The 16,193-nt window shown below is 38.0% G+C and overlaps 1 protein-coding gene across 1 annotated transcript; it reads right to left on the bottom strand.

Annotated features, from left to right (window-relative positions):
* Window positions 1–8,383: 8,383 nt before the first annotated feature.
* LOC123756965 (zinc finger protein 436-like) lies at window positions 8,384–9,160 on the bottom strand. The gene has a single exon (XM_045740374.2). The coding sequence runs from the start codon at window positions 9,158–9,160 to the stop codon at window positions 8,384–8,386; it is 777 nt and encodes a 258-aa protein (XP_045596330.2).
* Window positions 9,161–16,193: the final 7,033 nt, after the last annotated feature.

Below are 16,193 nucleotides of genomic sequence, written 5' to 3'. Positions count from 1 at the left end.
AACAAAGCTTAAGTTGCATTCACTGGAAAGGCGAAGAGTTAGGGGTGACATGATAGAGGTTTACAAGTGGATGAATGGACATAACAAAGGGGATATTATTAGGGTATTAAAAGTATCAACACAAGACAGAACAGGAAACAATGGGTATAAATTGGATAAGTTTAGATTTAGGAAAGACTTGGGTAAATACTGGTTCAGTAACAGGGTTGTTGATTTGTGAAACCAGTTGCCGCGTAACGTGGTGGAGTTGAGGTACCTCGATTGTTTCAAGCTTGGGTTGGACATGTATATGAGTGAGATTGGGTGGTTATAAATAGGAGCTGCCTCGTATGGGCCAATAGGCCTTCTGCAGTTACCTTTGTTCTTATGTTCTTAAAAAGATAGCAAATTTGTTAAACATGAACGGCCATTTGTAAAACCATGTTGCGACTCATTTATTAATTTGTGTTTTTCAAGATGAAGATGAATTTTATTTGCAATTATCGATTCAAGTAACTTTCCCACACTATACGCTAGGCTAATTGGTCGATAGTTAGACGCAAGTAATCTCCTTTCTTAAAAATTGGTATCACATTAGCAACTTTCCGTAACTCTGGCACTTTGCCTAACTCTATTGATTTATTAAATATAATAGACAGTGGCTCGGAAAGCTCCTATTTGCATTCTTTAAGCACCCTGGCAAACACTTCATCCGGCCCTGGGGATTTGTTTGGTTTGAGTTTAACTATTTGTTTAATTACATCCTCCCTGGCAACTGCTAAACTAGTCAACCTGTCCTCGTCCCCACCCACATAGACTTGTTCGGCTGAAGGCATATTGTTAAGTTCCTCTTTAGTAAATACAGATATAAAATATTTTTTAAAAATACTACTCATCTCTTCATCATTATCTGTTATTTGATCTGTCTCAGTTTTTATGGACCTATCCTTTCCCTAATCTATGTCCGGTATAACTGGAAAAATCCTTTAGGATTTGTCTTTGCTTGCTCTGCTATGCGAACTTCATAGTTTCTTTTGCTTTCCTTATCTCTTTTTTAGTATTTCTAACCAGTTGTAAGAATTCCTGTTCTAAACTGACTTTCCCAATCCTAATCCTTTTGTACCACGCTATCTTTTTACCTATAAGGTTCTTCAGATCCTTTGTTATCCACTTTGGATCATTAGTATTCGATCTTGTTACGGCCCTATTGGGTCGCAACTGGGGTTCTTCTCTGATGTTATTGGAGTTTGGGTATCCGGCCCCAAGTTAGTAGTGGCTTTCAAGGGGTGTGTTCCGTAACGCAAGTGAAATTAAAGGGGAAGGGATACAAATACACTAATTTAAATATATATATATTCAAATATATATTCAAATTCATTTGACGTTTTGGAGGACGAGTGCTGTGGAGAGACTGTGGATCGCGCAAAAGGGAAAGCAACGAAGAGAAAGGAAGCGCAGGCCCCTCAGAAAGTAAAGGAAGTACCTAAGCAAACATTAGTTGTGGGAGATTCCCAGATAAGGTATTTGGATAGAACGTTTTGTGCTAGAGATAGGGGGAACAGGTTAAGGGTTTGCTATCCCGGAGCTGGCATTGGTGATATTATAAACAACATGAATGATATTATGGCTGGTAATGGGAACAATCCCATTATTTGCATTAGCGTGGGAGGAAATGATGTTGGTCGAGTCAGGAGTGAGGAACTGATTCAGAGGTATAAAACAGCCATAGAGTTAGTTAGGAGCAAGGGAGGAATCCCGATCATATGTGGCATTCTTCCAAGAAAGGGAGTGGGAAATGAATGGATATCGAGGGCACTTGGTGTCAATTGCCGGCTGGAAAGATATTGCAAATCAAATGCAATATCTTTCATAGACAACTGGGAACACTTCTATGGAAGAAATGAAATGTATGCTCGTGATGGGGTGCATCTATCGAGAGCTGGGGTTGTTGCTGTTGCGAACTCGCTAGAAGAAGTGGTTAGAGGTGTTTGTTTGGGTTTAAACTGTTAGTAGATAGAGGTATGGGAATTGATTTGGAGGAAGGAGGTAATAAAAGTATGTGTTTGTGGGAGAAAGGAATTGGCAAAACGATCAGGGAAAGAGAAGGTCCGCAAAATAACAATTCACTTAGGGTATATTACACTAACAGTAGAAGTCTAAGAAATAAAATTAACGAATTAAATGCTCTTGTCTGCACAGAAAAAATAGATATTATTGCACTTACCGAAACGTGGATGAATGTAGAAAATAGAGAACTATTAGCTGAATATCAAATATATGGATTTAAACTATTTCACACAGATAGATATATTAGACGAGGAGGTGGAGTAGCCATATATGTTAGGGACAATTTGAAATGTAGTCTCAAAGAGGGAATCAAAACTGAGCCACACACAGAAACTATTTGGATTGAATTAAACGAAAAAGCTAATAATATTATAATAGGAGTAATATATAGGCCACCAAATTTAGACAGAATGGAAGCAAAGCATCTATGGGATGAAATATCTAGAGCATCTAGATCTAACAGTATTTATGTCATGGGTGACTTTAATTTTAGCGGAATAAACTGGTTGAACAAAACAGGGAATAGTGAAGCAGAAGATTTTCTAGAATTAATTGACGATTGCTTTCTTACGCAACACATTAAGGAACCAACACGGGAAAATAATATTTTAGATTTAGTGTTAACTAACAGGGAAACGCAAATTAATGACATCGAAATAGGGAGTGAGCTAGGGAGCAGTGATCACAAAGAAATCAGATTTAGCATAGAATGGAATAGACCAGTAGGAGAAAATTCTGTTAAAGTGCCAGATTTTCGAAAAGCTGATTTTAATAGCCTAAGAAATTTTTTGGGTCAAATTGATTGGAAAGGCTTGGGTATGGGGTGTGGGCCGGTCTTGGAGCGAGACATGAACCCAGCGATAGGTGACTTAAATGGGGATTTCGATGTGGATTCAATATATAACTTATTTAAGAATATTCTAAACAAAGCACAGGAACGTAGTATACCATACAAATTGAATAGATCGTATACTAATGACCCAAAGTGGATAACAAAGAATTTGAAGAACCTTATAGGTAAAAAGAGAGCTTGGTACAAAAGGATTAAAAATGGGGAGGTCACTTTAGAACAGGAATTCGTACAACTGGTTAGAAATGTTAAAAAAAGAGATAAGGAAAGCAAAAAGAAACTATGAAGTTCGCATAGCAGGGCAAGCAAAGACAAATCCTAAAGGGTTTTTTCAGTTATATCGTACTAAGACTAGGGAAAGGATAGGTCCATTAAAAACTGAGACAGGTCAAATAACAGATAGTGATGAAGAGATGAGTAGTATTTTTAATAAATATTTTGTATCTGTATTTACTAAAGAGGAACTTAACAATATGCCTTCAGCCGAACAAGTCTATGTGGGTGGGGACGAGGACAGGTTGACGAGTTTAGCAGTTACCAGGGAGGATGTTCTTAAACAAATAGTAAAACTCAAACCAAACAAATCCCCAGGGCCGGATGAAGTGTTTGCTAGGGTGCTTAAAGAATGCAAAGAGGAGCTTTGTGACCCACTGTCAACCATATTTAATAAATCAATAGAGTCAGGCAGAGTGCCAGAGTTTTGGAAAGTTGCTAATGTGATACCAGTTTTTAAGAAAGGAGATAGATCACTTGCGTTTAACTATCGACCAATTAGCCTAACGTCTATTGTGGGAAAGTTACTCGAATCTATAATAGCAAATAAAATTCGTCTTCATCTTGTAAAACATAAATTAATAATTGAGTCGCAACATGGTTTTATAAATGGCCGTTCATGTTTAACAAATTTGTTATCTTTTTATTCTAGCATTGTTGAGGCAGTTGATAGTGGTAAGGATTGCGATGTTGTATACCTTGACTTTAGCAAAGCTTTTGATACAGTGCCACATGAAAGACTGATTAAAAAAATAGAGTCTCATGGTATTGGGGGTGCTATATTAAGCTGGATTAGGGAATGGCTATACCAAAGGAAACAGAGAGTTAGTATAAATGGAATCAAGTCAGAGTGGGAAAATGTTGTAAGTGGAGTGCCTCAAGGCTCTGTCCTGGGACCTCTGTTGTTTATAATATATATAAATGATTTAGATTCAGGTTTGAGTAGCAACATTTGCAAATTTGCCGATGATACGAAAATCGGTAGGGAAATTAATTCGGAGGAGGACTCACTATCACTTCAAGTTGATCTAGATAGGGTTTTGAAATGGTCAAAGGATTGGCAGATGCAGTTTAATGCTGATAAATGTAAAGTTCTGAGGTTAGGTAATGATGATAGAGTTACAAGATACGAGCTAGATGGTGTTGTGATTGCGAAGTCGGATTGCGAAAGGGATCTGGGAGTTATGATTAGTAAGAATTTAAAACAAAAGGATCAATGCATAAATGTTCGTAATAAGGCAAATCGGACACTTGGATTTATTAATCGCAGCGTTAGTAACAAGACACCTGGTGTGGTTCTCAAGCTATATCTTGCTCTAGTTAGGCCCCATTTAGATTATGCAGTTCAGTTTTGGTCGCCATATTATAGAATGGATATAAATTCACTTGAACGTGTCCAGCGTAGGATGACTAAGTTAATTCCCCAAATTAGAAATCTTTCATATGAAGAAAGATTAACAAAGCTTAATTTGCATTCACTGGAAAGGCGAAGAGTTAGGGGTGACATGATAGAGGTTTACAAGTGGCTGAATGGACATAACAAAGGGGATATTATTAGGGTATTAAAAGTATCAACACAAGACAGAACAGGAAACAATGGGTATAAATTGGATAAGTTTAGATTTAGGAAAGACTTGGGTAAATACTGGTTCAGTAACAGGGTTGTTGATTTGTGAAACCAGTTGCCGCGTAACGTGGTGGAGGTGGGGTACCTCGATTGTTTCAAGCATGGGTTGGACATGTATATGAGTGAGATTGGGTGGTTATAAATAGGAGCTGCCTCGTATGGGCCAATAGGCCTTCTGCAGTTACCTTTGTTCTTAAAAAGATAGCAAATTTGTTAAACATGAACGGCCATTTGTAAAACCATATTGCGACTCATTTATTAATTTGTGTTTTTCAAGATGAAGACGAATTTTATTTGCAATTATCGATTCAAGTAACTTTCCCACGTTAGACGCTAGGCTAATTGGTCGATAGTTAGACGCAAGTGATCTCCTTTCTTAAAAATTGGTATCACATTAGCAACTTTCCATAACTCTAGCACTTTGCCTAGCTCTATTGATTTATTAAATATGGTAGACAGTGGATCGGAAAGCTCCTCTTTGCATTCTTTAAGCACCCTGGCAAACACTTCATCCGGCCCTGGGGATTTGTTTGGTTTGAGTTTAACTATTTCTTTAATTACATCCTCCCTGGCAAATGCTAAACTAGTCAACCTGTCCTCGTCCCCACCCACATAGACTTGTTCGGCTGAAGGCATAGTTCCTCTTTAGTAAATACAGATATAAAATATTTTTTAAAATTACTAAAATTACATCTCTTCATCATTATCTGTTATTTGATCTGTGTCAGTTTTTAATGGACCTATCCTTTCCCTAATCTATGTCCGGTATACCTGGAAAAATCCTTTAGGATTTGTCTATGCTTGCTCTGCTATGCGAACTTCATAGTTTCTTTTTGCTTTCCTTATCTCTCTTTTAGTATTTCTAACCAGTTGTATGAATTCCTGTTCTAAACTGACTTCCCCATTCCTAATCCTTTTGTACCACATTATCTTTTTACTTATAAGGTTCTTCAGATCCTTTGTTATCCACTTTGGATCATTAGTATTCGATCTTGTTACGGCCCTATTGGGTCGCAACTGGGGTTCTTCTCTGATGTTATTGGAGTTTGGGTATCCGGCCCCAAGTTAGTAGTGGCTTTCAAGGGGTGTGTTCCGTAACGCAAGTGAAATTAAAGGGGAAGGGATACAAATACACTAATTTAAATATATATATTAACCACCACCATAAATATCTCACAGTCACTCGCTGGGGCTGTAACTACACTTATATACAATAACTTGTCTTCCTCCGAAGACACAGGATGCTCTACGGTGCTCAAGATGAGTAGCCCTGGTTCTCTTCTCGTGGCCTCATGATGAATCCTTTGATTCTCTAGGATTTATCTACCCTGGCAACAGGCCAGCCCAATCACAGTCCCACTGGATGCACCGTCGTGGAGGCCTTCAACCACAAATCCTGCCTGTAGCTGGCAGGATCCAATCAGCTCCGCCGCGTAGCAACGGAGCTGATTGACAGCTCCGTTGATTGATCAACGGAGCAACGTAGACAGCAACGCCACTCCATAGATGGCGTTGCTGTCTAAGCGTCACCTCACCAGAGGTCAGCAGCTGATTAAGACGGGAAACCAGCCCCTGTGTCCGGTATATCCCGCCCTCGCTAGATGGCGTCGTCCATTTGGAGGGGGTTTCGGGAGCTGACCCACAGATGGCGTTGTCGTCACTGCTCCGTGCTCGGATGCTGGACTCGGGTCAGTAACAGATCTATTCAATTTATATGGTATACTACGTTCCTGGGCTTTGCTTAGAATATTTTTAAATAGGTTATATTTTGAATCCACATCGAAAAACCCTTTTACGTCACCTATCGCTGGGTTCACGTCTAGCTCCAAGACCGGCCCACACCCCATACCCAAGACTTTCCAATCTATTTCACCCAATAAATTTCTTAGGTTATTGAAATTAGCTTTTCGAAAATCAGGTTCTTTAACATAATTTTCTCCTACAGATCTATTCCATTCTATGCTAAATCTGATTTCTTTATGTTCCCTAGCTCACTCCCTATTTCGATGTCCTTAATTTGAGTTTCCCTGTTAGTTAACACTAAATCTAAAATATTATTTTCCCGCGTTGGTTACTTTACGTGTTGCGTAAGAAAGCAATCGTCAATTAATTCTAGAAAATCTTCTGCTTTGACTCACATTGTTCAAGTAATATATGACTATGCCTCGATAATGATGATGAAGACTTTTATGCTTCCAAACATATTTTCCAGAAGACTTTAGAAAATGAATCAAACGAAACCAGTAATAACACACTCAGTTTAACATAACTGAGTGTGTTATTACTGTTATAACCATAACTTTAACATATGACTAATTGAATTTTTATTTTGAGGCAATTCTCTTTCCAGGTTCATTTGCCAATTTGTTTTCCTCATAAACTCATATATTTATTACCTCCTATCTCCATATCAATTCCCTATCACTATCTAGTAACTATTTAAACCTAAACAACCCTATGACATTCCTCATAAACTCATATATTTATTACCTCCTATCTCCATATCAATTCCCTATCACTATCTAGTAACTATTTAAACCTAAACAACCCTATGACAATGTTCCAATGAGGTTCCAATGAGCTCGCAACAGCAACCCCAGCCCTAGATAGATGCACACATGTCTTTCCTTCCATAGATGTTTCCTGTTATCCATTTGATTTGCAATATTTGTCCAGTCGGCAAGTGCCTTCGACAATCATTCATTTTTAACTCGATCTCTTGGAAGAATGCCACTTATGATAAGGATTCCTTTGCTTCTAACTAATTCTGTAGCTGTCTTAAACCTCTGTATCAATGTCTTACTCCTAACTCGTCAAACATTATTTCCACCGGCACTGATACAGTGTCTTACTCCTAACTCGTCAAACATTATTTCCACCGGCACTGATACAGATAATGGGTTTGTTCCCATTTCCAGTCATAATATCATTCATGTTGTTAACAATATCACCAATTCAAGCTCCTGGATAGCAAACACTTAACTTGTTCCTCCTATCTCTGGCACAAAAGTTCTATCAAAATAGTTCACTTGAAGTTTCATGTGATCTTATTAGTTTTCTCTTTATTTTGTTACAGTATTTTTTGGCAGTTAAAAGGTAAGTCATCATAAAATCCATTTTGAGTGCTTAATTTTGAGGATTAAATTTCCTTAGCAATATTTAACCTAAATTAAGGTTAAATTTAAGGACCTATATTTTAAGTCTTAAATTTAACCTGTTTTCATAGATTTATCTACCATCCATTCACCCACTTGAAAACCTAGAACATAAGAACAAAGGTAACTGCAGAAGGCCTGTTGGCCCATACGAGGCAGCTCCTATTTATAACCACCCAATCCCACTCATAGATTTGTCATAGAAACAATACCACCAAGAGTAGGAAGAAAAAAGAAGCTTTGATAGTGGGATAAAAATTTTATTACTTACACCAATAAAATACATATTATGTTCTAGTAATTATAAACATTGTGCAATAAAATAAAATCTATTTCACTGGAAAATTATGAGAATTTCTTATCATAAACTGACCAAACTTGTTTGCATAATCCTGTGTGTTTTCATAGCTCCAAGTTGAATGAATCTTTTTCTCAGTCTTGAAATTTTTCTCTAGTATGCACTCTTCGGTGGCTCTTCAAATGTCCGTTTCGAAAGAATTTTTTACAACACTCTAGACACTCATAAGGTTTCTCACCAGAATGCTCTATTATGTGCCTAACTATATGGCTACGATACCTGAAACTTTTTCCACACTCATCACACTTGAAAGGTTTTTCTCCAGTATGCATTAACATGTGATCATTTAGACTGCTACGACTACTCAAATTTTTCCCACACACATTACACCTATGAGGCTTTTCACCCGTGTGCACCATCATGTGTTTCTTCATAGTTCCAAGTGCACCGATTTTTTTCCCACACTCTGGACACTCGGGTTTATCTCTCGTATGCACAATTCTGTGTTTCTTCAAAAGGTCATATCGAGAGAATCTTTTCCCACACTCTGAACACTCGTGGGATTTCTCACCAGAGTGTACTAACAAGTGCCTAATTATATTTCGACGGGTACTGAAATTCTTTCCACAAACATCACAGCTGAAGGGCTTTTCACCTTTGTGCATCATTTTGTGTTTCTTTAAATTTTTTATTCGGCTGAACGTTTCTCCGCACTCAAAACACTCATATGATTTACTACCCAAATTTGCCATCTTGAGTTTTTTCAGAGTTCCAGTTTGGCAGAAACTTTCACCATATTCGAGACAAGTGCGAGGTTTAAGATCAGTATGCACCATTTTGTGGTTCTTCATATTTCCAAGACGACTAAATGTTTTCCCACACGCTTGACACTCGTAGAGTTTATCACTCATTAAGAAGATAATGAGGTATTGATTCTGCTGCTTGGGTCGAAACCCTTCCAGAGGTAAAGGCTAAGAGAAGGGATGATATTCTCTTATTGCTTGTTTAAAGCCGATTGAGGGGTGATAATGTTGTTCACGTATTTATGTGGAGTCGCCAGATAGTAGGTGACATGTTAGCTGACTGTTGTTGTTGTTGTTTTTCCATTTGTTGCTCTATTACTTCCTTGAGCCATTTGCGGGTCACATGCTGATTTTTTAACTGGTAATAAGAACATAAGAACAAAGGTAACTGCAGAAGGCCTATTGGCCCATACGAGGCAGCTCCTATCTATAACCACCCAATCCCACTCATATACTTGTCCAACCCGCGCTTGAAACAATCGAGGGACCCCACCTCGACCACGTTATGCGGCAATCGGTTCCACAAATCAACAACCCTGTTACTGAACCAGTATTTACCCAAGTCTTTCCTCAATCTAAACTTATCCAATTTATACCCATTGTTTCGTGTTCCGTCTTGTTTTGATATTTATAATACCCTATTAATATCACCTCTGTTATGTCCATTCATCCACTTGTAAACCTCTATCATGTCACCCCTAACTCTTCGCCTCTCCAGTGAATGCAACTTAAGCTTTGTTAATCTTTCTTCATATGAAAGATTTCTAATTTGGGGAATTAACTTAGTCATCCTACGCTGGACACGTTCAAGTGAATTTATATCCATTCTATAATATAGCGACCAAAACTGAACTGCATAATCTAAATGGGGCCTAACTAGAGCTTGATATAGCTTGAGAACCACACCAGGTGTCTTGTTACTAACTCTGCGATTAATAAATCCAAGTGTCCGATTTGCCTTATTACGAACATTTATGCATTGATCCTTTTGTTTTAAATTCTTACTAATCATAACTCCCAGATCCCTTTCGCAATTCGACTTCGCAATCTCAACACCATCTAGCTCGTATCTTGTAACCCTATCATCATTACCTAACCTCAGAACTTTACATTTATCAGCATTAAACTGCATCTGCCAATCCTTCGACTATTTCAAAACCCTATCTAGATCAACTTGAAGTGATAGTGATTCCTCCTCAGAATGAATTTCCCTACCGATTTTCGTATCATCGTTTCGTATCATATTTAAGAACATAAGAACATAAGAACAAAGGTAACTGCAGAAGGCCTATTGGCCCATACGAGGCAGCTCCTATTCTATAACCACCCAATCCCACTCATATACTTGTCCAACCCGTGCTTGAAACAATCGAGGGACCCCACCTCCACAATGTTACGCGGCAATTGGTTCCACAAATCAACAACCCTGTTACTGAACCAGTATTTACCCAAGTCTTTCCTAAATCTAAACTTATCCAATTTATATCCATTGTTTCGTGTTCTGTCCTGTGTTGATACTTTTAATACCCTATTAATATCCCCCCGGTTATGTCCATTCATCCACTTGTAAACCTCTATCATGTCACCCCTAACTCTTCGCCTTTCCAGTGAATGCAACTTAAGCTTTGTTAATCTTTCTTCATATGAAAGATTTCTAATTTGGGGAATTAACTTAGTCATCCTACGCTGGACACGTTCAAGTGAATTTATATCCATTCTATAATATGGCGACCAAAACTGAACTGTATAATCTAAATGGGGCCTAACTAGAGCAAGATATAGCTTGAGAACCACACCAGGTGTCTTGTTACTAACGCTGCGATTAATAAATCCAAGTGTCCGATTTGCCTTATTACGAACATTTATGCATTGATCCTTTTGTTTTAAATTCTTACTAATCATAACTCCCAGATCCCTTTCGCAATCCGACTTCGCAATCACAACACCATCTAGCTCGTATCTTGTAACTCTATCATCATTACCTAACCTCAGAACTTTACATTTATCAGCATTAAACTGCATCTGCCAATCCTTTGACCATTTCAAAACCCTATCTAGATCAACTTGAAGTGATAGTGAGTCCTCCTCCGAATTAATTTCCCTACCGATTTTCGTATCATCGGCCAATTTGCAAATGTTGCTACTCAAACCTGAATCTAAATCATTTATATATATTATAAACAACAGAGGTCCCAGGATAGAGCCTTGAGGCACTCCACTTACAACATTTTCCCACTCTGACTTGATTCCATTTATACTAACTCTCTGTTTCCTTTGGTATAGCCATGCCCTAATCCAGCTTAATATAGCACCCCCAATACCATGAGACTCTATTTTTTTAATCAGTCTTTCATGTGGCACTGTATCAAAAGCTTTGCTAAAGTCAAGGTATACAACATCGCAATCCTTACCACTATCAACTGCCTCAACAATGCTAGAATAAAAAGATAACAAATTTGTTAAACATGAACGGCCATTTATAAAACCATGTTGCGACTCAATTATTAATTTATGTTTTTCAAGATGAAGACGAATTTTATTTGCTATTATAGATTCGAGTAACTTTCCCACAATAGACGTTAGGCTAATTGGTCGATAGTTAGACGCAAGTGATCTATCTCCTTTCTTAAAAACTGGTATCACATTAGCAACTTTCCAAAACTCTGGCACTCTGCCTGACTCTATTGATTTATTAAATATGGTTGACAGTGGGTCACAAAGCTCCTCTTTGCATTCTTTAAGCACCCTAGCAAACACTTCATCCGGCCCTGGGGATTTGTTTGGTTTGAGTTTTACTATTTGTTTAAGAACATCCTCCCTGGTAACTGCTAAACTCGTCAACCTGTCCTCGTCCCCACCCACATAGACTTGTTCGGCTGAAGGCATATTGTTAAGTACCTCTTTAGTAAATACAGATACAAAATATTTATTAAAAATACTACTCATCTCTTCATCACTATCTGTTATTTGACCTGTCTCAGTTTTTAATGGACCTATCCTTTCCCTAGTCTTAGTACGATATAACTGAAAAAACCCTTTAGGATTTGTCTTTGCTTGCCCTGCTATGCGAACTTCATAGTTTCTTTTTGCTTTCCTTATCACTTTTTTAACATTTCTAACCAGTTGTACGAATTCCTGTTCTAAAGTGACCTCCCCATTTTTAATCCTTTTGTACCAAGCTCTCTTTTTACCTATAAGGTTCTTCAAATTCTTTGTTATCCACTTTGGGTCATTAGTATACGATCTATTCAATTTGTATGGTATACTACGTTCCTGTGCTTTGTTTAGAATATTCTTAAATAAGTTATATATTGAATCCACATCGAAATCCCCATTTAAGTCACCTATCGCTGGGTTCATGTCTCGCTCCAAGACCGGCCCACACCCCATACCCAAGCCATTCCAATCAATTTGACCCAAAAAATTTCTTAGGCTATTAAAATCAGCTTTTCGAAAATCTGGCACTTTAACAGAATTTTCTCCTACTGGTCTATTCCATTCTATGCTAAATCTGATTTCTTTGTGATCACTGCTCCCTAGCAGTGATTTACCCAAGTCTTTCCTAAATCTAAACTTATCCAATTTATACCCATTGTTTCGTGTTCTGTCTTGTGTTGATATTTTTAATACCCTATTAATATCCCCCCTGTTATGTCCATTCACCCACTTGAAAACCTAGAACATAAGAACAAAGGTAACTGCAGAAGGCCTGTTGGCCCATACGAGGCAGCTCCTATTTATAACCACCCAATCCCACTCATATACATGTCCAACCCATGCTTGAAACAATCGAGGGACCCCACCTCCACAATGTTACGCGGCAATTGGTTCCACAAATCAACAACCCTGTTACTGAACCAGTATTTACCCAAGTCTTTCCTAAATCTAAAACTTATCCAATTTATACCCATTGTTTCGTGTTCTGTCTTGTGTTGATACTTTTAACACCCTATTAATATCCCCTTTGTTATGTCCATTCACCCACTTGTAAACCTCTATCATGTCACCCCTAACTCTTCGCCTTTCCAGTGAATGCAACTTAAGCTTTGTTAATCTTTCTTCATTTGAACGATTTCTAATTTGGGGAATTAACTTAGTCATCCTACGCTGGACACGTTCAAGTGAATTTATATCCATTCTATAATATGGCGACCAAAACTGAACTGCATAATCTAAATAGGGCCTAACTAGAGCAAGATATAGCTTGAGAACCACACCAGGTGTCTTGTTACTACGTTGCGATTAATAAATCCAAGTGTCCGATTTGCCTTATTACGAACATTTATGCATTGATCCTTTTGTTTTAAATTCTTGCTAATCATAACTCCCAGATCCCTTTCGCAATTCGACTTCGCAATCTCAACACCATCTAGCTCGTATTTTGTAACCCTATCATCATTACCTAACCTCAGAACTTTACATTTATCAGCATTAAACTGCATCTGCCAATCCTTCGACCATTTCAAAACCCTATCTAGATCAACTTGAAGTGATAGTGAGTCCTCCTCCGAATTAATTTCCCTACCGATTTTCGTATCAATGGCAAATTTGCAAATGTTGCTACTCAAACCTGAATCTAAATCATTTATATATATTATAAACAACAGAGGTCCCAGGACCGAGCCCTGTGGTACTCCACTAACAACATTATCCCACTCTGACTTAACCCCATTTATACTAACTCTCTGTTTCCTTTGGAATAGCCATGCTCTAATCCAACTTAATATAGCACCCCCAATACCATGAGCTTCTATTTTTTTAATTAGTCTTTCATGTGGCACTGTATCAAAAGCTTTGCTAAAGTCAAGGTATACAACATCACAATCCTTACCACTATCAACTGCTGGAATAAAAAGTTAGCAAATTTGTTAAACATGAACGGCCATTTGTAAAACCATGTTGCAACTTACCACTATCATAATATAATATAATAGTTATAATATAATATAACGACACCTGAGTGTTGTTATATTATATTATCATAGCAATATGGAAGTTGTAGTGAAGGACCTGGTGACTCTAGTGGGAGCCCTGAGGACAGAGTTGGACTCTCTGCGGGAGGAGGTGCGTCAGCTTAAAAAACAACGAGAAGTAACGAAGGAGGAGACCAGCAGTAAAGGGACCTCGTCTTGGAGAGTTGCGAAAGACAGGGGCCTTAAGAAGACTGATAAAGCCGCCTTCAAACGCCATAGCAACTTCAAATTCATTTGACGTTTTGGAGGACGAGTGCTGTGGAGAGACTGTGGATCGCGCAAAAGGGAAAGCAACGAAGAGAAAGGAAGCGCAGGCCCCTCAGAAAGTAAAGGAAGTACCTAAGCAAACATTAGTTGTGGGAGATTCCCAGATAAGGTATTTGGATAGAACGTTTTGTGCTAGAGATAGGGGGAACTGGTTAAGGGTTTGCTATCCCGGAGCTGGCATTGGTGATATTATAAACAACATGAATGATATTATGGCTGGTAATGGGAACAATCCCATTATTTGCATTAGCGTGGGAGGAAATGATGTTGGTCGAGTCAGGAGTGAGGAACTGATTCAGAGGTATAAAACAGCCATAGAGTTAGTTAGGAGCAAGGGAGGAATCCCGATCATATGTGGCATTCTTCCAAGAAAGGGAGTGGGAAATGAATGGATATCGAGGGCACTTGGTGTCAATTGCCGGCTGGAAAGATATTGCAAATCAAATGCAATATCTTTCATAGACAACTGGGAACACTTCTATGGAAGAAATGAAATGTATGCTCGTGATGGGGTGCATCTATCGAGAGCTGGGGTTGTTGCTGTTGCGAACTCGCTAGAAGAAGTGGTTAGAGGTGTTTGTTTGGGTTTAAACTGTTAGTAGATAGAGGTATGGGAATTGATTTGGAGGAAGGAGGTAATAAAAGTATGTGTTTGTGGGAGAAAGGAATTGGCAAAACGATCAGGGAAAGAGAAGGTCCGCAAAATAACAATTCACTTAGGGTATATTACACTAACAGTAGAAGTCTAAGAAATAAAATTAACGAATTAAATGCTCTTGTCTGCACAGAAAAAATAGATATTATTGCACTTACCGAAACGTGGATGAATGTAGAAAATAGAGAACTATTAGCTGAATATCAAATATATGGATTTAAACTATTTCACACAGATAGATATATTAGACGAGGAGGTGGAGTAGCCATATATGTTAGGGACAATTTGAAATGTAGTCTCAAAGAGGGAATCAAAACAGAGCCACACACAGAAACTATTTGGATTGAATTAAACGAAAAAGCTAATAATATTATAATAGGAGTAATATATAGGCCACCAAATTTAGACAGAATGGAAGCAAAGCATCTATGGGATGAAATATCTAGAGCATCTAGATCTAACAGTATTTATGTCATGGGTGACTTTAATTTTAGCGGAATAAACTGGTTGAACAAAACAGGGAATAGTGAAGCAGAAGATTTTCTAGAATTAATTGACGATTGCTTTCTTACGCAACACATTAAGGAACCAACACGGGAAAATAATATTTTAGATTTAGTGTTAACTAACAGGGAAACGCAAATTAATGACATCGAAATAGGGAGTGAGCTAGGGAGCAGTGATCACAAAGAAATCAGATTTAGCATAGAATGGAATAGACCAGTAGGAGAAAATTCTGTTAAAGTGCCAGATTTTCGAAAAGCTGATTTTAATAGCCTAAGAAATTTTTTGGGTCAAATTGATTGGAAAGGCTTGGGTATGGGGTGTGGGCCGGTCTTGGAGCGAGACATGAATCCAGCGATAGGTGACTTAAATGGGGATTTCGATGTGGATTCAATATATAACTTATTTAAGAATATTCTAAACAAAGCACAGGAACGTAGTATACCATACAAATTGAATAGATCGTATACTAATGACCCAAAGTGGATAACAAAGAATTTGAAGAACCTTATAGGTAAAAAGAGAGCTTGGTACAAAAGGATTAAAAATGGGGAGGTCACTTTAGAACAGGAATTCGTACAACTGGTTAGAAATGTTAAAAAAGAGATAAGGAAAGCAAAAAGAAACTATGAAGTTCGCATAGCAGGGCAAGCAAAGACAAATCCTAAAGGGTTTTTTCAGTTATATCGTACATAAGAACATAAGAACAAAGGTAACTGCAGAAGGCCTATTGGCCCATACG

This window comes from Procambarus clarkii, chromosome 26, assembly GCF_040958095.1.
Source record: "Procambarus clarkii isolate CNS0578487 chromosome 26, FALCON_Pclarkii_2.0, whole genome shotgun sequence".
Taxonomy (NCBI): domain Eukaryota; kingdom Metazoa; phylum Arthropoda; class Malacostraca; order Decapoda; family Cambaridae; genus Procambarus; species Procambarus clarkii.
The sequence above is the reverse complement of the archived record's forward strand: the minus strand, read 5'-3'. Positions and strand labels throughout refer to the sequence as shown.

Coding starts and splice junctions, on each gene's coding strand:
- LOC123756965 (XM_045740374.2), bottom strand. CDS start 9,160: ATGAGTGATAAACTCTACGAGTGTCAAGCGTGTGGGAAAACATTTAGT.